At 37.8% G+C, this 22,881-nt stretch overlaps 1 protein-coding gene across 1 annotated transcript in view; it reads left to right on the forward strand.

Annotated features, from left to right (window-relative positions):
• The window catches only part of LOC121373848 (indian hedgehog protein-like), a 67,122-nt gene that overhangs the window by 1,007 nt on the left and 43,234 nt on the right, over window positions 1-22,881 (forward strand). The window contains exons 2-5 of the mRNA XM_041500622.1: window positions 12,698-12,750; window positions 14,602-14,662; window positions 15,909-15,982; window positions 20,619-20,739. Of these exons, the coding sequence (XP_041356556.1) occupies window positions 12,699-12,750; window positions 14,602-14,662; window positions 15,909-15,982; window positions 20,619-20,739 (308 nt within the window). The 5' untranslated portion in view covers window position 12,698. The remainder of the gene's footprint in view (window positions 1-12,697; window positions 12,751-14,601; window positions 14,663-15,908; window positions 15,983-20,618; window positions 20,740-22,881) is intronic.

A 22,881-nucleotide genomic window follows, 5' to 3' on the forward strand; every position in this document is an offset into this window, starting at 1 on the left:
CAGCTATTTTGTAAACCTGAAAAGAAGCACCATACAACGTTTTATTGCAGAGCCAAGTACCTTTAAAGTATCTATTTATGATTAGTGTCTCTTCTATATGACAAGGCACACTCCAGCAGCGCATGTTATGAGAGAGAGAGAGAGAGAGAGAGAGAGAGAGAGAGAGAGAGAGAGAGAGAGAGAGAGAGAGAGAGAGAGAGAGAGAGAGAGAGAGAGAGAGAGAGAGAGAGTGAGTTTATTAATAGAACAAGATTATATATATATTTTAGGGATTGAACTTATTGATTGACTGAAATCGTGTTTGTATTTATCACATTATATACCATTATCTTTCTAGACCAGTTAACACAATCTAAAGGTCTGGCAAAGGGACATCGTGACATCGTTGTTTTAAGATGTCAATCTTTGTTTATCTCAGTTTACCTTTGTTTACATATTTTTTCTTTCTTTGTAAAACACCATATTTGTTAATACTTTCAGCTCTCACTTATCTTATACTTTGTGTAAAGTCTATTACCTTAATTCTAAATTATTACCTGTATTGTTCAAACAAGCTGAATCCACTAACATCCAACTTATGCAAGCATGGAAAATATAATATTCCCGCCATAAATCCGCCATGGCCCTTTTTCAAATAATGACACTTAACTGCCAGGGACTAGGAGATCCAGAAAAAAGAAAAGACGTATTAAATTATATAAAATGTAAGAACTTTAATATTTATTGTTTGCAAGATACACATTTTTCGATGGAATTAGAGCCATATATCCAAACCCAGTGGGGGTACAAATGCCTTTTCAACTCGTATTCCACAAACGCTAGAGGAATAGCTATTTTGTTTAATAATAAGTTTGAATATAGCATACATAAAACTAATGGCTCCGGAAATTTCTTTATTTTAGATATTACAATAGATGGAGAAAGAATGAATGAATGAATGAATGAATGTTTAACGACACCCCAGCACGAAAAATACATCGGCCGTTGGGTGTCAAACTATGGTAATGCAAACAAATAAGATGATGATCAACATCAATATAAAAATTCAAGATTTCAACAAAAACAGTGTAAAGAACTGTACAAAAATACAAACATCACAGATAGACTCTGACTTTTACTCAAAATTTCAATTTGTGCTGTATTGGCCATTCTCAAAGAGAATGTTACACCTCTGCACCACGGTGAGGTTACAGCACGCGCAGGGGATGGAGAAAGAATAAAATTAATTAATTTATATGGTCCGAATTCAGACAATCCCGATTTCTTTCAGTTTATATTGGAATGCATTGTAGATTTTGACAATGATAAATATATTATATGTGGAGATTTTAATTTAGTACTAAATCAACATTTAGATGATGATAATAACTAGTTTAACGTGCCCATATACCACTAGGGTTTCGAACACGCCCATCCCGAGTCCGACCTCCGATAAGATCGGTGGCCTGACTCGGGATGGGGGGGGGGGGGGGGGGGGGGGGGGGGTTGAAAATGGGCAGAATTTAGAAAATAGCAATTAGTAAAAAAGTTAATAGAATAAATAAAAAATTTAAAAAGGTTACAAGCCAAAAATAAAAAGAATTGACTGCTCGGCCGAATATTTATATAATTTGGAGCATTTTAGAAGGACAGTCCAAAATTAAATAACAGAAAGAAGAGAGGATCAGACTATTTAATAATATTGAAAAAACAGAAGTAATTTCGACATAATTTTTTTAACGCACATCTAAAAGTTTAAAGTCCGATCGATATGTTCACGCGAGTGGCCTCGTTAAGGCCGTTTGGGTGCACAGCTTAAAGGGACGAGATGGGTTGCATCCCGTCAAGAAAACCCCTAGATTGACAGTCGATAGACGTTGAAGAGGTAGTGCCGTCTGAACGAGAGAGAGTATCAGACTAGGGTATAGTCCAGTCGTCATGGGTTGGTATAGTGGTGCGGACGGGCCCGACTCCGGAGGATACGAGATGGTATCACTATAAAGCAAGGTAAAGTCTAGAAAAAAAGTAGTAGGGGCCGACCCCGCTTCCTATTTCCTCTTATAGTGGGGCGGTCAATCTTACAGTGCTGCTAGGACAGGCTCGGACAAGTAGAGACTAAACGCGAACAAACGGGCGTTCTGCAGAATGGCCGTCATACAAGTCACGAAAAAACAACAAGTCGACAGACAGACGGAGAAATGACGTGGAGGCAAGGAATCTCGCTAAAAAAGAATCCAACCTGGTGGTGCAGGCTGTCAAAACGAGAAGCGTTCCAGCGTTCAATCAGTTCCAGTGGCCGCATACATCCCAGTAGAAAACTTCATTTCGCTGACAAAAACAACGAAATGAAGGACCCCCAAGTCGAGCACACGAAAGCACGTGCAGTGTGCACAAGCGAAACAAACACGTCTTACCGCGTGGAGCTCCAGACTGGGAATGTGAACATTTAGATACAAAATATTATTTACATGCTAATCACCCAAAAGCTCAACAAAAAATCATCGAAAATATGGAACTGTTTGATTTAAAAGACCCATTTAGAGAATTATAACCAAATCTTCGAAGATACACATGGCGATAAAGAGTATGTTAAAACAATAAAAGAATTAAAGCCGCACACCCTAGTTCCATCCAGCGAAAATAAATTATAATTTGGTTAATCTACAAACCTGTAACACACTTAGATCACGTTTTTATCAAATGGAGTGAAAAAGCAGGTTTTATATCGATAAATACCATTGGAATCCCCATGTCCCAATTGCTTGAAATAATTTTGAAAGTTAGTATTCTGATGTCACCGGTAGATGTCGCTCGAAGCACAACAATGCCTACGTCACGACAAATTTCACAGACTTGGGGTGCGTTTCTTTCACCTCTCCTGGACATGTTCCAACTGTTCTGTCCTGGTTGTATCCCCTCTCCAGATATCGTAAGACTTAGCAAAATTATTGGTTTTAAGGGTTTGTAACTTTTTGTATTGAGACACTTACTTGTCTGAACTTTATTGTTACTGAAAATGTTCACGAACTGTGAAGAAAAATCTCACACATGAACAACAACAAATCGGATGTTGATTGCGCGAACCGTGCACGAGAAAACAAACCGAACCAAAATGATAACGGTCACGTGATATACCAACGTCTGTGACACTGAAATGGAAATATCCCCTCTAAAAATAGATTAGACCTTGTCTGCTCAACTGTTTTTTCTCAGACGTGCATGCGATTTATGAAATACGAAAAATGCATTTTGTGGTATTACAAAAACCAGGATTACCAAAAAACACTTCAGGTGAATGGAAATGTATATTCTAAATAATAAACGGTAAGTAAAGTGCAATTTTATTTGTGAAAAAAATGGGTTTAATAGCGAAAAACAACGCCGTAATGGTTAACAACTAGCCGTAACTAGGGTGTGTCCCTTTAATAGAACATATCAAACATCAATATGCTGTACCTATATATAAGAATTTAAATTTAAAATCGATTCCAATAGAAGAAATACAATTTATAATAAATGACCAGCTGTTTTTGGAAACATTACTGATGGAAATAAGAGGCAAGACAATAGCTTTTTCCTCATTCAAAAAGAAAAAAAAATAATGAATTAGAAAAACTACTTTGTGCTGAAATTAAAACATTAGAAGAAAGTGAAAATATTGACGTAGAAGCAATTGAAAAAAAGAAATATGAACTAACAGAACTAAGAAAAGAAAAATTGAAGGGTAGCTATATCAGATCAAGGGCAAAATCGATAGAAGAAGGGGAAAAACCATCAAAGTTCTTTTGTAACTTAGAATCTAGAAATTACTTTAGTAAATTAATATCAACTATAAGATTAGATAATGGAGAGGTAATCGATGACCCCAAAAAAATATTAAAAGAAAGCAAAGCATTTTACCAAAAGCTTTATTCAACACTTTTGGGCAAAATAATGACAATCTAATGAAAAAAATTGGTAATTATAAATTTAACAAATTAAGTGATAAAGAAGCAGAAGAGTTAGAAGGAGAAATACAATATTCTGAAGTATTAACTTTTTTAAAGGGAATGAAAAATGGCAAAAATCCTGGGTCTGATGGTTTTTCTGCAGAGTTCTTCAAATTTTTTTGGATTGACATTGGATATTTTATAGTTAGATCCATTAATTATAGCTATTCTGTCAAAGAAATGTCTCATGTCCAAAAATTTGGCATAATTACTTGCATCCCTAAAGAAAATAAACCTAAGGAATTTCTTAAAAACTGGAGACTTTTAACTTTGTTAAACTGTACTTATAAAATAGCATCTGGGTGTATAGCTAACAGAATAAAGCAAATACTAGATACAATTATAAACAAAGACCAAACTGGTTTCATTAAAGGAAGATATATTGGGGAAAATATAAGATTAATATACGACAGTATGTATTACACTGAAACACATAACATACCTGGGTTGCTGTTACTAGTAGATTTTGAAAAAGCATTCGACTCAGTATCATGGTCTTTTATAAATAAAGCACTAGACATATTTAACTTTAAAACTTCTATTAAAGATTGGATCAAAACTTTATATAACAATTCTTTATCTCGGGTAATGCAAAATGGGTTTTTGTCTGAACCATTTCATTTAAAAAGGGGATGTAGACAAGGGAACCCATTGTCGCCATATATGTTTATTATATGCGCTGAAATTCTAGCAATTCTTGTTAGAAATTGTACATCAATTAAAGGTATAACTATAGAATATTTAATATCCCAATATGTGGATGATACCAGTTTCATTCTTGATGGATCACCAGAGTCCCTTCATAGTACGCTAAGAGTTCTAGATAACTATGCTCATACTTCAGGCTTAAAAATAAATTATTCAAAATCAAGCGCTATCTGGAAAGGCAGTAAAAAGTGTACAAAAGATGTTTTTCACCATACTAGATGGAAACTAGACTGGGGGGCAACTGAATTTAAACTACTTGGAATTAAATTCCCAGTCATGTTAGAACATATCGGTGAACTCAACTATGACCCTAAAATACTGGAAATGCAAAAGTTAATAAAAATATGGTCAGTGAGAAAATTAACTGTTTTAGGGCGAGTCACGGTTCTAAAAGCCTTAGTAATACCGAAGTTAACACACCTTTTAATGGTATTACCAAACCCAAACAAAAAAGTAATAAAACATCTGAATACATTATTTTAAAAATTTATTTCGAAGAATAAACCAGAAAAGATAAAACGAACATTAATAACACAAGACTACAAAAATGGTGGTATAAAAATTATAAATATAGATAATTTTCTTATAGCTTTAAAATGTGTATGGGTTCGAAGATTGTTTCAAGAAAACTCAAAATGGATAACCCTATGTAAATCAGTTACAAGTATATCCACAAAGGATCTAATCTTATATGGGGATAATTTTATTGTTCGTAAAACATTGCACATGAAAAATATGTTTTGGAAAGATACTCTGGAAAGTTGGGCAGAAATACAACAAAAACAACATCCGAATAATGTAGAAGACATACTTGGAACAAATATATGGCTTAACAGTAAAATATTAATAGATCATAAACCATTTTTGTATAAAACCTATATTGGTAAAAGCATTATTTTTATAAACGATTTATTAGATGAAAATGGAATTTGTTTTAATATATGACCAGTTTGTTGAAAAATACCATATAACTACAAATTTTATCAACTATGCATCATTAATAAATGCTGTCAAATCATTTTTATATAAATTAGATCAGTTAAAAGACGATCATTTTAACACAGTGAAAAATCCTATATACCCTTTAAAACTGCAACTATTATTAAAAATTAAAAAAGGGTGCAGAGATATGTATGACATTTTAAACTTTCAGTATGTAAAACCAAAAGGACAGATAAAATATAGTAATAAAGGCTTTTTATTTGAACAAACTGATTGGGGAAAATATTATGTTTTACCATTTCGATGTGTGAAAGATTCTAGCCTTCGATGGTTTCAGTATAGATTACTGTGTAACATATTGGTTACTAACACTTTTCTATACAAGATTAACTACACTGATTCTCATATATGTAGCTTCTGTAATAATTTTCCTGAAAAAATACAACATTTATTTTTCGTTTCCGATAAGGTATACACTCTATGGGAAGCAGTAACAGATTGGATATTTACTCGAACAGGAACTATAATTCATTTTAATAAAATTATTATAATGTTTGGTTTTATAAATAATAATAAAAGCGATTTTCTAAACTAGTTAATAATTAATATAAAATATTATATATATACAGTATGAAAATACAAAAGAAATGTTTAAGTATTAACGCTGTGCATGGCATAATGAAAAAAAGAAAAAATTGAAATTGAAAGGTATATTCTTTTAAAAACTTGTAAATACGATGTATTTAATAATGAATGGGCAACGTGGCAAACACTATTTTATTGAGACTTAACGATAATCTAGACATGGAAACAGCTTGTTTGAAAACAAAATTCAGACTACATTTTAGAACAAATATAATACGTTTAATTTCATCTCTTCCGTATATACTTCTGGTAGATGTGGGTACATCTGTGAATATATGTACATGTATAATATATATGTGTATGCATTAATGTATGTGGGTATCTCTATGAATATACTGTCATATATGCGCAATTATGCACGAAGTAACTATGTTCCTTATTTCGTTTCTTATTTCTTTTTTTTTCTTTTTTTTTCTTTTTTTCTTCTTTTTTTCTCTATCTTTCTTTTCAATTTAGGTCAGTGCCCTAGAGGAGTTTAAACAATATTTCTTCATACTACATATGTCTATGTAATTACCTGTATATGTTACTACTAATATATATATGCTATGTATTGTAGTAGTGATTTAGGGCCCCAACCCTAACACTACGTATTCTTCTGGGACAATAAATAATAATAATTAAAAAAAAACCACACAACAAAAACAAAAAAAACTACTTATAACACAGGTAAACAGGTTATTAGTAACTTTGAAAAACTAACAATTTTGATTTGAACGAGGAAACCTCATCTGGGGCTAAAGCCACACATTCAAAACATGGCGTTGTAGTCCAGGAAAAGCACAATAGATGCTCTTCTCTTTCCATAGAGCACACTGTTTCAAAAACAAAACAAAACCCCCAATCTGTTGATTACAAATCCCAAGAGTCGGAGCCATATTTTGTCAGTTGAACCACACTTGACTATGTCGTGCTGAACTACACGATGGGCAACTGGTTGTTACTGGCTGGGTTGGTATCGTCCACAGGTTCTGGTATGACACAATCTGTGTCCACAGTAGACTACATGGCTCCTATCAACTCAGCCATTACACAGAACCCCACAGTTCAACGTGTGTTAATCATATCACAAAGTGCTGTTGATCAAGAATACACATGAGTAATATTTGACCTTGTAGTGCCTAAGAAAGGGTGTTTGATTATGTTGCACCGCTCTCTCCAGTTCAATGATGTTACTGTAGAGCTTGGCCTATTCCACACAGTCTACCTAAATTTGCCGAAATTTAGGAGATCTTGGTAAAACACTGCGTGGCAGTGGTTTTGCTGACACTGTGATCGAGTTTGGTGTGTGCTGCAGTGGATGAATTGAAATATTATGTAAAATGGCAAGCACTACAGCAGAGCTATGTGCGTGTACAAACTCACTCTGGAAACCTTAGAAATACTGTTGTTTGATACTTTCAAAAGACGACACGAAGTGCATTCTCTGATCCAGTAGGCCAGTGCACAATTAAGCCCGTTTTATATCATACAGGGACAGGTAAAGGAATGTGTAAGTCGCACAGATATGACCCCAGGGTGGCCTTACATGGGCCACCATTTTGAATTCAAGATGGCCGCTAATATTATGATGGAGAAAAATGCCAACAATGGAATTATTCATGTAAAATAAGCAAGGAATCATTATCATCATCATCATCATCATCATCATCATTCATTTCCTGTCACGCCTAATGGCATTTAAGGCAGCAACAAAGTTCCTCCACGCTGGTCTATCTCTTGCCAATCTCTCGATGGTGCCCCAACTGTGTCCTGTCTCTTTCATCTCTATTTCCACTGTTCGGCGCCATGTTGTTTTCGGACGTCCTCTCTTTCTTTTCCCTTCAGGGGTTCAGCGCACTGCAGTTCTGGTGATAGATGTGTCTTCTTTTCGGAGCACGTGGCCAATCCACTCCCACCTCGTACATATGCAAAGAAGCTACAAACTATATTTTACAAAATGTAGCAAAAAACTGAGCAATTTACATAATAGCCCAGACTAGTATACATGTAGTTCTTACAATATAGCTTTTCTCAATTGATAGTTTTTCAACTTTAACATACCCATATACCCATATATGTATACATGCATATACATGTACAAATATGTATGTAAAACTCGACGTCTGATCAGAATATCAAACATTTATGTCGTTTGCTTCGATACTAACCTCATAATTATATTATAAGCATTTTGTTATATTAATATAACACACGTATTGTCGTATACTGTACTGAGTACACATCTAGCTCTTTCGAGTATACATATGTGTATATTACACCTTGTCAAGTATAGCGAACGTGTAACAGGGTAATGCAGCTACATGTGCATATGACCCCTTGTCAAGTATAGAGAACGGGTAACAGGGTAATGCAGCTACGTGTGCATATGACCCCTTGTCAAGTATAGCGAACGTGTAACAGGGTAATGCAGCTACGTGTGCATATGGCCCCTTGTCAAGTATAGCGAACGTGTAACAGGGTAATGCAGCTACATGCGCATATGGCCCCTTGTCAAGTATAGCGAACGTGTAACAGGGTAATGCAGCTACATGCGCATATGGCCCCTTGTCAAGTATAGCGAACGTGTAACAGGGTAATGCAGCTACGTGTGCATATGACCCCTTGTCAAGCATAGCGAACGTGTAACAGGGTAATGCAGCTACGTGTGCATATGACCCCTTGTCAAGTATAGCGAACGTGTAACAGGGTAATGCAGCTACATGCGCATATGGCCCCTTGTCAAGTATAGAGAACGTGTAACAGGGTAATGCAGCTACATGCGCATATGGCCCCTTGTCAAGTATAGAGAACGGGTAACAGGGTAATGCAGCTACGTGTGCATATGACCCCTTGTCAAGTATAGCGAACGTGTAACAGGGTAATGCAGCTACATGTGCATATGACCCCTTGTCAAGTATAGCGAACGTGTAACAGGGTAATGCAGCTACATGCGCATATGGCCCCTTGTCAAGTATAGAGAACGTGTAACAGGGTAATGCAGCTACATGTGCATATGACCCCTTGTCAAGTATAGCGAACGTGTAACAGGGTAATGCAGCTACATGTGCATATGACCCCTTGTCAAGTATAGCGAACGTGTAACAGGGTAATGCAGCTACATGTGTATATTACACCTTGTCAAGTATAGAGAACGTGTAACAGGGTAATGCAGCTACATGTGCATATTACACCTTGTCAAGTATAGAGAACGTGTAACAGGGTAATGCAGCTACATGTGCATATTACACCTTGTCAAGTATAGAGAACGTGTAACAGGGTAATGCAGCTACATGTGCATATGACCCCTTGTCAAGTATAGAGAACGTGTAACAGGGTAATGCAGCTACATAAGCATATGACCCCTTGTCAAGCATAGCGAACGTGTAACAGGGTAATGCAGCTACATGTGCATATGGCCCCTTGTCAAGTATAGAGAACGTGTAACAGGGTAATGCAGCTACGTGTGCATATGACCCCTTGTCAAGTATAGCGAACGTGTAACAGGGTAATGCAGCTACGTGTGCATATGACCCCTTGTCAAGTATAGCGAACGTGTAACAGGGTAATGCAGCTACGTGTGCATATGGCCCCTTGTCAAGTATAGCGAACGTGTAACAGGGTAATGCAGCTACATGCGCATATGGCCCCTTGTCAAGTATAGCGAACGTGTAACAGGGTAATGCAGCTACATGTGCATATGACCCCTTGTCAAGCATAGCGAACGTGTAACAGGGTAATGCAGCTACATGCGCATATGACCCCTTGTCAAGTATAGCGAACGTGTAACAGGGTAATGCAGCTACATGCGCATATGGCCCCTTGTCAAGTATAGAGAACGTGTAACAGGGTAATGCAGCTACATGTGCATATGGCCCCTTGTCAAGTATAGCGAACGTGTAACAGGGTAATGCAGCTACATAAGCATATGGCCCCTTGTCAAGTATAGAGAACGTGTAACAGGGTAATGCAGCTACATGTGCATATGGCCCCTTGTCAAGCATAGCGAACGGGTAACAGGGTAATGCAGCTACATGTGCATATGGCCCCTTGTCAAGCATAGCGAACGGGTAACAGGGTAATGCAGCTACATAAGCATATGGCCCCTTGTCAAGTATAGCGAACGTGTAACAGGGTAATGCAGCTACATAAGCATATGGCCCCTTGTCAAGTATAGCGAACGTGTAACAGGGTAATGCAGCTACATGTGCATATGGCCCCTTGTCAAGTATAGCGAACGTGTAACAGGGTAATGCAGCTACATGTGCATATGACCCCTTGTCAAGTATAGCGAACGTGTAACAGGGTAATGCAGCTACATGTGCATATGACCCCTTGTCAAGCATAGCGAACGTGTAACAGGGTAATGCAGCTACATGTGCATATGACCCCTTGTCAAGTATAGCGAACGTGTAACAGGGTAATGCAGCTACGTGTGCATATGACCCCTTGTCAAGTATAGCGAACGGGTAACAGGGTAATGCAGCTACATAAGCATATGGCCCCTTGTCAAGTATAGAGAACGTGTAACAGGGTAATGCAGCTACATGTGCATATGACCCCTTGTCAAGCATAGCGAACGTGTAACAGGGTAATGCAGCTACGTGTGCATATGACCCCTTGTCAAGCATAGCGAACGTGTAACAGGGTAATGCAGCTACATAAGCATATGACCCCTTGTCAAGTATAGCGAACGGGTAACAGGGTAATGCAGCTACATAAGCATATGACCCCTTGTCAAGTATAGCGAACGGGTAACAGGGTAATGCAGCTACGTGTGCATATGACCCCTTGTCAAGTATAGCGAACGTGTAACAGGGTAATGCAGCTACATGTGCATATGACCCCTTGTCAAGTATAGCGAACGTGTAACAGGGTAATGCAGCTACGTGTGCATATGACCCCTTGTCAAGCATAGCGAACGTGTAACAGGGTAATGCAGCTACATGTGCATATGACCCCTTGTCAAGCATAGCGAACGTGTAACAGGGTAATGCAGCTACATGCGCATATGGCCCCTTGTCAAGTATAGCGAACGTGTAACAATGTAATACATCTACATGTATATTCGGAATAAATGATTGTTCAGAATTATTTTTTATGTTCAAAAGCTTTCTTTATATATTGGGCTAAATATGCTGTGACTTCCTTATCTGTACTACAAAGATATATTACAGACTCATTGGGATACATGTACACCTTGCTGCCTAAATTGTTCTATACTCATCTGGTGTACTGAACAACGGAATGAGGCAAGTGTGTAGCGGAAGGATCGACGAGAACTAGATAATATGCCCGCCCACCTTTCACGAACACCTGCTATCATCACTGTTTTACAGTTATTCATGAGTGCATGCCATCACAACCATATATATATATATATATATATATATATATTCCATTGAAATCTATCCTGTGCAATTTTGGTTTTTCTAAACTAGACTTGGAGAAGTGGCTGTATGTAACATCTTGTTGCGGATATCCTAGGGATAGTAGATCATGGAACAAATCACGACTTTGCCTAACGTCAGGGTTAGGGTTAGGGCGATGCAGGCTGTATGTAACATCTTGTTGCGGATCTCCTAGGGAAGTGGCAGTCCTCCTAATGACGAGCACCTGATAGTAGATCATGGAACTAATCACGACTTTGCCTTACGTCCTTTCAACTCTTCCTTTGATTTTGATAATGGAATATTTGATGATGTCTCAGACAAGTATCTACAAATGCTCTTTCTGAGAAAGGTTAATACACGTAGTCGTTACAAAAAAAAAAAAAACCCAACAAAGAAGAAGAAAGGAATGAGACCAATCTAATTAAAATTAGCTCCACTATTACATGTGGATCTTACAGCAGCCAGATGGAGCTCATGTCCAGCAATCAAAATCTTACTTGCAGAATCATGCCAGTGATTTAAAAATAATTTAAAAACATTCCGAATTATCCTGAGGGTATTCGACATGTTTCATGTGAATTACGAATGCCTTTTTTAGACCAGTAGAACTAATTTTAATCAGATTGCTAACAACACTGCGTAGTCTCCAATGTCCAGGTAACATTTCGTCTGTAAATAATAATTTAAATATTGACCAATCACACTTCGCCTTTTATAACGTTATTTGGGAGCATACAAATTCTAAAAATATCGGGCGAGTCTATTTTAGTGGACGCAGTACAGCGAACCATACCAATACGTACGGGATGGGTTATCAGCCTTCAATTTTACATTACAAATTATTTATTTTATAAAATAAAACATGTTTTAAGGCATTCGTAATTCACACGAAACATATTGTTGCCAATGAGTTCAGCAGTTCCAACATAACAAACCGTGTGCTCTTTTTATTTCCAACTGTTTTGATTTATTTCTAAATGTTAGAAAATTTCGCATTTTTAAATTTTAAGACCTTTTCAAATTATTTTTAAATGTTTTAATATTTCGTGTCTGATTTTTCAGAATGAAAATTACTTGGTTTGTGGTGGTGCTGTGTGTTGGACTGGCACTTTGCGGTAGGTCACCTACTCATACACAATTACACACGAAAGCCTGTGTACATTGTGTACTGATATATCTAAACCTATATCTATATATCTATATCTAAAAGCTTAACATATAATCACAAGCTTCATTCAACATGTTTTTATAAACTAACTGTACACGCAACTTTAATTCCAGTCAGCCATTACTAGATATTCAAATGACGTAAGAATATGTGGCGCGTTGTATTTTTGAATGGAAATGACGTCAAACTCGAATGACGTCATTTTGGATGTTCTTACATCAAAATAAATTAGGGCCTAATGTTTTTTGTTTTCTGAACGCTGGACAGCTTTCAGTGTCAAATTGCCATTGAAATCTTTTTATTTAAGGAATATGAATGCATACGTCAATTATGGAGTGTCACCAAAGTACTTTTGCTTAAATGTCAATAAACCTAGTGCCGTGACCTCGATTAATTTACATCTAATTTGCAAAGTTATCAAATTCTTAAACTATGTGATCTGAAAAATATCACATACTTTAATTGCACTGAAAATGTAAGATATTATATGATATATATATATATATATATATATATATATATATATATATATATATATATATATATATATATATATATATTGTTCAAAATAAGTTGGGGATATTCAAATATAACACGATATAAAAGAGATGTATTAATATTTATTTCAATAATAATTAATGGTAAAACACAAACACTCATGTGATAACGGATGGGCATTAAATATTCTAGCCAGGATAGTGAGGTAGGTCCGGAGGAGACACAGATAGGCAACAGGGGTGGTGCTGGTCAATTTGACGTTTTTAATAATTGCACTAATAACGGGTGCAGTCTGTTACGAATAGTCTGACCAGACACTGTAACGCTGATTGCCTGATTGACCTCGATTCCTCAACGTGTAAGTCTTAATGAAGCGGTCCTGAACTGGAGTTGTGGCCCTTTGCCGTCCTGAACAGGGATGATCATCCACATTTCTGGTTTGTCGATATCCGGCCCACATTCGGCTGATGACTGACTATGACAGATTAAGTCTACGGGCCACAATTCGCTGGGTGGTTCCAACTTGGAGCATGCCTACAGCCCTGAGACGTTCCTGACGTTGGAGACGTCGCATTGTTGAAACGTTACACAATGTTGTAAAGGATGTGACAGCAAGGTTTTTATTTAGTGTTCAAGTAACAAACAAGAAAGAATATTGTCACAGTGTGCACACAAGGAAGGAAGGAACTGTCTTATTTAACGACGCACTCAACACATTTTATTTACGGTTATATGGCACATACGCACAAACTATGTATTGAATTATAAATCGTACTCTTCGCACGTGTAACGTCACGTCACGTGCTTCACGATCAAAACAATCGGTGCATTGTTTCATGCTCTTTACGTGAGCACATTAACGCACATTGTGCACTTATTTTGAGTTTTATATCTTATTTCATTCATTATTCATTAATTATTGATATTTGAAATGGAATATCCCCTACTTATTTTGAACAGTATGTATGTATGTATGTATGTATGTATGTATGTATGTATGTATGTATGCATATATGCATGTATGTACATGTATGTATGCATGCATGCATGCATGTGCGCACACATGTACGCACACACACATATATAACTGGGATATATATATATATATATATATATATATATATATATATATATATATATATATATATATATATATATATATATATATACACACATACATATACATACATATGCATGTATATATATGCATGTATATATGTATATGTATATGTATATGTATATGTATATATATCTATATATCTATATATCTGTATATCTATCATATATATATCCATCCTAGGACCGTCGTTCAACAAACACAGAAGATCTTCAGTTAATGGGAACGGGAATATGCCTAGAAGGTAAGCATAATCATTTTAGTTTCCATTTGTAGAAGCATTGTATCCTTCACACCCTTCAGTATTCAAGACGAAAGACTCCAGGGACATGGCGTCAGGAATACACATCTTTGTTTTCCGAATACACTAAACTGTTCAAGCCTTGACAAGTCTCGTGACCCAACCCTACCCCTCTCCCGAATCCCTTCCCAGCTCGTTTGCCCTTCTTAATGACAGTTTTGTATTTTTAAATTCATCATCTACAACAGACAACACTAAATTGCCCTGAGAAAGAAATGTTTTATTTAACGACACACTCCACACACTCCCTTCCCCTCCCCCACAGTACAGATCTCGCTCTCTGTGGGAACTGTTCATTTACTTTTGAAAAACTCAAATTAGCTTCCTTTTTTAAAATTGCGATCCACCTTTACAACATACTTGATTCAACCCTTCATTGTCATGTGTTTTCTGATGAGATCCACCTTTACAACATACTTGATTCAACCCTTAATTGCCATGTGTTTTCTGATGAGATCCACCTTTACAACATACTTGATTCAACCCTTAATTGTCATGTGTTTTCTGATGAGATCCACCTTTACAACATACTTGATTCAACCCTTGATTGTCATGTGTTTTCTGATGAGATCCACCTTTACAGCATACTTGATTCAACCCTTAATTGTCATGTGTTTTCTGATGAGATCCGAGGCGGGACGTATCCCAGTGGTACAGCGCTCGCTCGATGCGCTGTCGGTCTGGAGTCGATCCCCGTCGGTTGACCAATTGAACTATTTCTCACAGCCAGTGCACCACGACTGGTATATCAATGGCCGTGGTATGTACTACCCTGTCTGTGGGATGGTGTATATAAAAAATATTTTGCTGCCTGTGAAGTTGCGACAGCGGGTTTCCTTTCTCAATACCTGTGTGGTCCTTAACCATATGTCTGACTCCATATAACCGTAAATAAAATGTGTTGAGTGCGTCGTTAAATAAAAAAAAATTTCCTTGTGTTCATTTACTTTCGAAAAAATCTTTCTAAAATTGCGATCCACCGTAACTACATATTTGATCCAACCCTTGATTGCCATGTGTTTTCTTATGCGATCAATTTCTCTTATGTGATCAACATTCCGATGAGCAGTATAAAACACCTTGCAGCTCTGTGTGCGCGCTAGGGCCTATATGTATTTTGTCTATTTTGTTTTTGTATGTTGCAAAAAGTGGCGAAAATTGAATAAAATTTACTTTTCGTCTTTCACAGAAAGCGAGCAGTATTTGTGAAGAAACTGTGGATAAACAATGAAATACCATACAGAATTGATGGTCGAGGATTTGGTAAGTATCAACGTTAAATAAAGTAGGTTGTACTATATCATATATAGTTCCATACAGGGCATTAGAGGGTTTCGGCAAGGACGGGGACGCCAGCCAATAGTTATGGCGGACAAATATACATACACGTCGCTCGCGTAATCAGGTTCGTTTGTATGTTTTTGACATTGATTTGTTTTAGAATAATTTAGGAAAGAAAACACGTTTGGCAAAGACTCCATTCAATTTTACTGATGTCACTGTTGACATCGCCACTTTTGTTTTTGTTTTTATTCTTTAGAAAACAAAACAAAACAAACCAAAGCAAACCGAACAAAATAAAATAATAAATACCTCCCGCAAAAAAAAAAAAATCCCCCCATGAAAAACCCCCCCCACAAAAAACCCCCCCAAGGTTCTGTCCGTCTTGATAGGAGTAGGCTATGAACCAAAATAGTGATTTTTTTTCAACTATGCAACTTGTAGGTATTATACAACCCTCAAACTAAGTTCCACACGCACTAAAGTCCAAATCAGACTGTTAACAACTACGATACATTATTCTCCTACCTTTAATTACCGTTAGATTTCCCCCATATTTTGTACAGACAGAAATCTTAAAAAAGACCCTATTACATTGACAAAGATTCCACATATTAGATGATAACCATGTCACCTATATCGAGTTTACTGACATCGCCTATGGGAAAATGTTGTGCCAGCTGCCATTTTGCCTTTTTATGGAATACTCGCCAAGAGGGGTGAAAGTATGTGAAGTTATGTAACAACGTCATCGCATGTGTTTTGGTATAAAACTAAAAGCACTCCTGACGACGTCGCGTATTTGGAAGCTTGTACCATACTATTGTTTTTGAATTGCATACCACGTTAAGACACGAGTTTAGCAACTTAAACGCAGACATATTGAGTTGTAATTGGCACCGATTCCTCGTGTTGTGGAACCAATTCAGAAACAATTTTCAGTTTGTCTTTGAATGCATTTTATATGAAAGGCATTCTCTGGCATTCATTGTAAAGATTTTAGCCAATAACTGTACGTTTGATTTCAAATAGAAAACATGTTCTAATTGACGAAGGCAATAAAGAAATATATTTTTATGTTCACAAATATATAAATGTAATGTAATTATATTAAAAGGGCATTCCTGAGTTTGCTGCACTTGTTTAAGATGTTACCGACTAAAAGAGACTTTTTAACGATTGTAATTGAAAATAAAATATATTTTGTGCGTACAGTATTAGTGGATGTATTTTAAACGTGTTTCTAATCGTTCTAATATTTGTACTAGATTAAATTACAATATTAGTGGCTGTATTTTAAGCGTGTTTCTGATCGTTCTAATATTTGTACTAGATTAAATTACAATATTAGTGGCTGTATATTAAACGTGTTTCTAATCGTTCTAATATTTGTACTAGATTAAATTACAATATTGGTGGCTGTATGTTTTAAACGTGTTTCTAATCGTTCTAATATTTGTACTAGATTAAATTTCATTTTACTTCCTGAAATGTTTTCTTTTCGTACGTACGAACTTATTTGAAGACACAATCCAGTTTGGACTTCTTGCAAATATTAAGACGACCAGAAATACATTGAATATACAGATACTGATATTCTAAACAAGAAAATATATTTAATATGTAAGTTTAATCGTAGAAATATTTTATTAATTGGAAACATCTTACAATACAGAAAACTCAGGAATGTCTCTTTAAAGGGATATTCCCGAGTTTGCTGCATTGTAAGATGTTTCCGACTAATAAAATATTCCTACGATTAAACCTACATATTAAATATGTTTTCTTGTTTACAGTATTAATGTCTGATATATTCAATGTGTTTCTGGTCGTCTTAATATAATAATATTTCTAAGAAGCCCAAACTGGATTGTGTGTTCAAATAATTTCGTACGTACGAATTTTTTTTTTTTAAATTAGGAAATAAAATGAAATTATATTAGAACGATCAGAAACACGTTTAATATACAGACACTAATATTTTATACAGAAAATAAAATAAAAATTGATATGTAATTACAATCGTTAAAATGTCTCTGTTAGTTGATAACATCTTAAAAATTGAAGCAAACTCAGGAATGTCCCTTTAAGATACATATAAAAATATCGGAGTAATGGGAGAATGTGAATTCGCCTCACAACCAAACTCGTCCCAACGGTTGGTCAACTCGTCCCAAAACCAGCTCGCCCCAACGGTTGGTCAACTCGTCCCAAAACCAGCTCGCCCCAACGGTTGGTCAACTCGTTTCAAAACCAACTCGCCAATGGTTGGTCAACTCGTCCCCAAACCAAACTCGTCCCAACGGTTGGTCAACTCGTCCCAAACGGTTTAGTCAAACTGTCACCAAAACGTTGCCAATTCGCCGCAGTGTTTGGTCAACTCGCACCCATGTGAACTCGCCCCAGTGTTTGGTCAACTCGCACCCATGTGAACTCGCCCCAGTGTTTGGTCAACTTTTCCCCATGTGAACTCGCCCCAGTGTTTGGTCACCTCGGCCCCATGTGAACTCGCCCCAGTGTTTGGTCAACTCGCCCCAGTGTTTGGTCAACTCGCCCCAGTGTTTGGTCAACCCTCCCCAGTGTTTGGTCAACTCGCCACCAGGTGAACTCGCCCCAGCGTTTGCTCAACTCGCTCTCGTATTTGATCAACTCGCCCCCAATTTCAACTTTACTGTCTGTATATCATTTTGACAATATCATTAATATTATAAACTCGCCCCAGTGTTTGGTCATCTCGCCCCCAATTTCAACTTTACTCTCTGTAAATCATTTTGACAATATCATTAATATTACCAACTCGCCCCAGTGTTTGGTCAACTCTTCCCCAATTTCAACTTTACTGTCTGTAAATCATTTTGACAATATCATTAATATTACCAACTCGCCCCAGTGTTTGGTCAACTCTTCCCCAATTTCAACTTTACTGTCTGTAAATCATTTTGACAATATCATTAATATTACCAACTCGCCCCAGTGTTTGGTCAACTCGCCCCAATTGCACTTTATTATGTTCAAAGTAAACTTAAATTAATATATTACATTTGACAGAACGGTAACACATTTCACGCCAGAACATTCAATGGGAGTGTAAGTTATAAATGACACAGTAGTAACAGGAGCAATGGACACTTATATTAAATTGCTATCGTCTGCTGTAACAAGACTGACACAAATAACTTGTAGATACTACGACTGCGTGGATGACATATGCAATGTTTAGTTTACTGATTTGTGTTTTTCCCGTGACAAAACGCTCAAACAACAAAATTGTGTGTGTGTGTGTGGGGGGGGGGGGGGGGGACCCACTACTTGTTCACAACTGTCCTATTTCAGTCGACATTGATTTTAATCTCTACTGTATACCAGTAGCGGATCCAGGGTGTGTGTGTGGAGGGGGGGGGGGAAGGTGTCCAGGGGTCCGGACCCCCCTTTTTGAAAACCGACCTTAACCTTTAACGGGAAACATGATAATATTAACTGTTCTGTGCAAAAGGAGAGATCAGTCATCACATTTGGACACTCCTGCCCCCCCCCCCCCACACACACCTTCAAAAATCCTGCATCCGCCCTTGTATACTAAGGAAATAATTAGGGTTACAGACTAACTAACAACTTTAAAGGAGGCTTCACAGTGCACTGAATAGAATAGAATAGAATAGAATAGAATAGAATAGAATAGAATAAGTATTGGGATAGGATAGGATAGGATAGGATAAGGATAGGATAGGATAGGATAGGATAGGATAGGATAGGATAGGATAGAATAGAATAGAATAAGAATAAGAATAAGGATAGAATAGAATAGAATAGAATAGAATAAGGATAGAATAGAATAGAATAGAATAGAATATAATAAGTATTAGAATAGAATAGAATAGAATAAGAATAAGAATAGAATAGAATAGAATAGAATAGAATAGAATAGAATAGAATAGAATAGAATAGATGTTTAACGACACCCCAGCACGAAACCTACATCGGCTAGCGGGTGTCAGACTATGGTAAATGTAAAGATAATGTGCAGTTCGTTGAAATACCTTTAGTTTGTAAATGTCAATAGCCAAGATAAACCGGGAGAATAATGATAAAATTATCAATCAAACTGTATATCGTTATTATTAATAATAGACTATTGCTTAAGCGATATTATGACCTCTCTAATATAAGATCAGTTTTAATAAGACACACAAGTGGTCGTAATAGCGGAGTTTCACCGTAATATAAATAAATAAAATGATACACCAAAATTGTAGACATCCATTTTTAACGATATTGTCAAAATTATTTACAGACAGTAATGTTGAAATTGGGGGCGAGTTGACCAAACACTGGGGCGAATTGACGAAACACTGGGGCTAGTTGACGAAACACTGGGGCGAGTTGACCAAACACTGGGGCGAATTGATCAAACACTGGGGAGAGTTGACCAAACACTGGGGAGAGTTGACCAAACACTGGGTCGAGTTGATCAAACACTGGGGCGAGTTGACACAACACTGGGGCGAGTTGACCAAACACTGGGGAGAGTTGACCAATCACTGGGGCAAGTTGACCAATCACTGGGGCGAGTGGGTAAGCCAGTGATGAGTTAATCCATGCAACCTCACTTTATTACCAGACGCGGGTCAGATTGCTACGATAAAGGATGCGATGAGACGGTGGGAGAGCGTCTCGTGTGTACGATTCGTCGAGAGGCAAGAAGAGCACTTGCAAGGAGTCGTGTTTTTAGGCACAGGAGGGTAAGTTAGGCACTGGAGGTAAGTTAGGTACTGAGAGGTAAGTTAGGTACTGGAGGGTAAGTTAGGCACTTGAAGGTAAGTTAGGTACTGGAAGGTAAGTTAGGCACTGGAGGTAAGTTAGGCACTGTAGGGTAAGTTAGGCACTGAAGGAAAGTTAGGCACTGGACGGTACGTTAGGTACTGGAAGGTAAGTTAGGTACAGCAGGGTAAGTTAGGCACTGGAAGGTACGTTAGGTACTGGAAGGTAAGTTAGGCACTGAAGGAAAGTTAGGCACTGGACGGTACGTTAGGTACTGGAAGGTAAGTTAGGTACAGCAGGGTAAGTTAGGCACTGGACGGTACGTTAGGTACTGGAAGGTAAGTTAGGCACTGGAGGGTAAGTTAGGTACTGGAAGGTAAGTTAGGTACTGGAAGGTAAGTTAGGCACTGGAGGGTAAGTTAGGCACTGGAGGGTAAGTTAGGTACTGGAGGGTAAGTTAGGCACTGGAAGGTAAGTTAGGTACTGGAAGGTAAGTTAGGTACTGGAGGGTAAGTTAGGTACTGGATATAAGTTAGGTACTGGAAGGTAAGTTAGGTACTGGAGGGTAAGTTAGGTACTGGAGGGTAAGTTAGGTACTGGAGGGTAAGTTAGGTACTGGAAAGTAAGTTAGGTACTGGAGGGTAAGTTAGGTACTGGAGGGTAAGTTAGGTACTGGAGGGTAAGTTAGGTACTGGAAGGTAAGTTAGGTACTGGAAGGTAAGTTAGGCACTGAAGGAAAGTTAGGCACTGGACGGTACGTTAGGTACTAGAAGGTAAGTTAGGTACTGGAAGGTAAGTTAGGTACAGCAGGGTAAGTTAGGCACTGGACGGTACGTTAGGTACTGGAAGGTAAGTTAGGCACTGAAGGAAAGTTAGGCACTGGACGGTACGTTAGGTACTGGAAGGTAAGTTAGGTACAGCAGGGTAAGTTAGGCACTGGACGGTACGTTAGGTACTGGAAGGTAAGTTAGGTACTGGAAGGTAAGTTAGGTACTGGAGGGTAAGTTAGGTACTGGAAGGTAAGTTAGGTACTGGAAGGTAAGTTAGGTACTGGAGGGTAAGTTAGGTACAGCAGGGTAAGTTAGGTACAGCAGGGTAAGTTAGGTACTGGAAGGTACGTTAGGTACTGGAAGGTAAGTTAGGTACAGCAGGGTAAGTTAGGTACTGGAAGGTAAGTTAGGCACTGGAAGGTAAGTTAGGCACTGGAGGGTAAGTTAGGTACTGGAAGGTAAGTTAGGCACTGGAGGGTAAGTTAGGTACTGGAAGGTAAGTTAGGTACTGGAAGGTAAGTTAGGTACTGGACGGTACGTTAGGTACTGGAAGGTAAGTTAGGTACTGGAAGGTAAGTTAGGTACTGGACGGTACGTTAGGTACTGGAAGGTAAGTTAGGTACAGCAGGGTAAGTTAGGCACTGGAGGGTAAGTTAGGCACTGGAAGGTAAGTTAGGCACTGGACGGTACGTTAGGTACTGGAGGGTAAGTTAGATACTAGAAGGTAAGTTAGGTACAGCAGGGTAAGTTAGGCACTGGAGGGTAAGTTAGGCACTGGAAGGTAAGTTAGGCACTGGACGGTACGTTAGGTACTGGAGGGTAAGTTAGGTACTGGAAGGTAAGTTAGGTACAGCAGGGTAAGTTAGGCACTGGAGGGTAAGTTAGGCACTGGAAGGTAAGTTAGGTACTGGAGGGTAAGTTAGGCACTGGAAGGTACGTTAGGTACTTGAAGGTAAGTTAGGCACTGAAGGAAAGTTAGGCACTGGACGGTACGTTAGGTACTGGAAGGTAAGTTAGGTACAGCAGGGTAAGTTAGGCACTGGACGGTACGTTAGGTACTGGAAGGTAAGTTAGGTACAGCAGGGTAAGTTAGGCACTGAAGGAAAGTTAGGCACTGGACGGTACGTTAGGTACTGGAAGGTAAGTTAGGTACAGCAGGGTAAGTTAGGCACTGGACGGTACGTTAGGTACTGGAAGGTAAGTTAGGTACTGGAGGGTAAGTTAGGCACTGGAGGGTAAGTTAGGAACAGAAAGGTAAGTTAGGTACTGGAGGGTAAGTTAGGAACACTAGGGTAAGCTAGGCACTGGAGGGTAAGTTAGGTACAGGAAGGTAAGTTAGGCACTGGAGGGTAA

This window comes from Gigantopelta aegis, chromosome 5, assembly GCF_016097555.1.
Source record: "Gigantopelta aegis isolate Gae_Host chromosome 5, Gae_host_genome, whole genome shotgun sequence".
In the NCBI taxonomy this organism is placed as follows: Eukaryota; Metazoa; Mollusca; class Gastropoda; order Neomphalida; family Peltospiridae; genus Gigantopelta; species Gigantopelta aegis.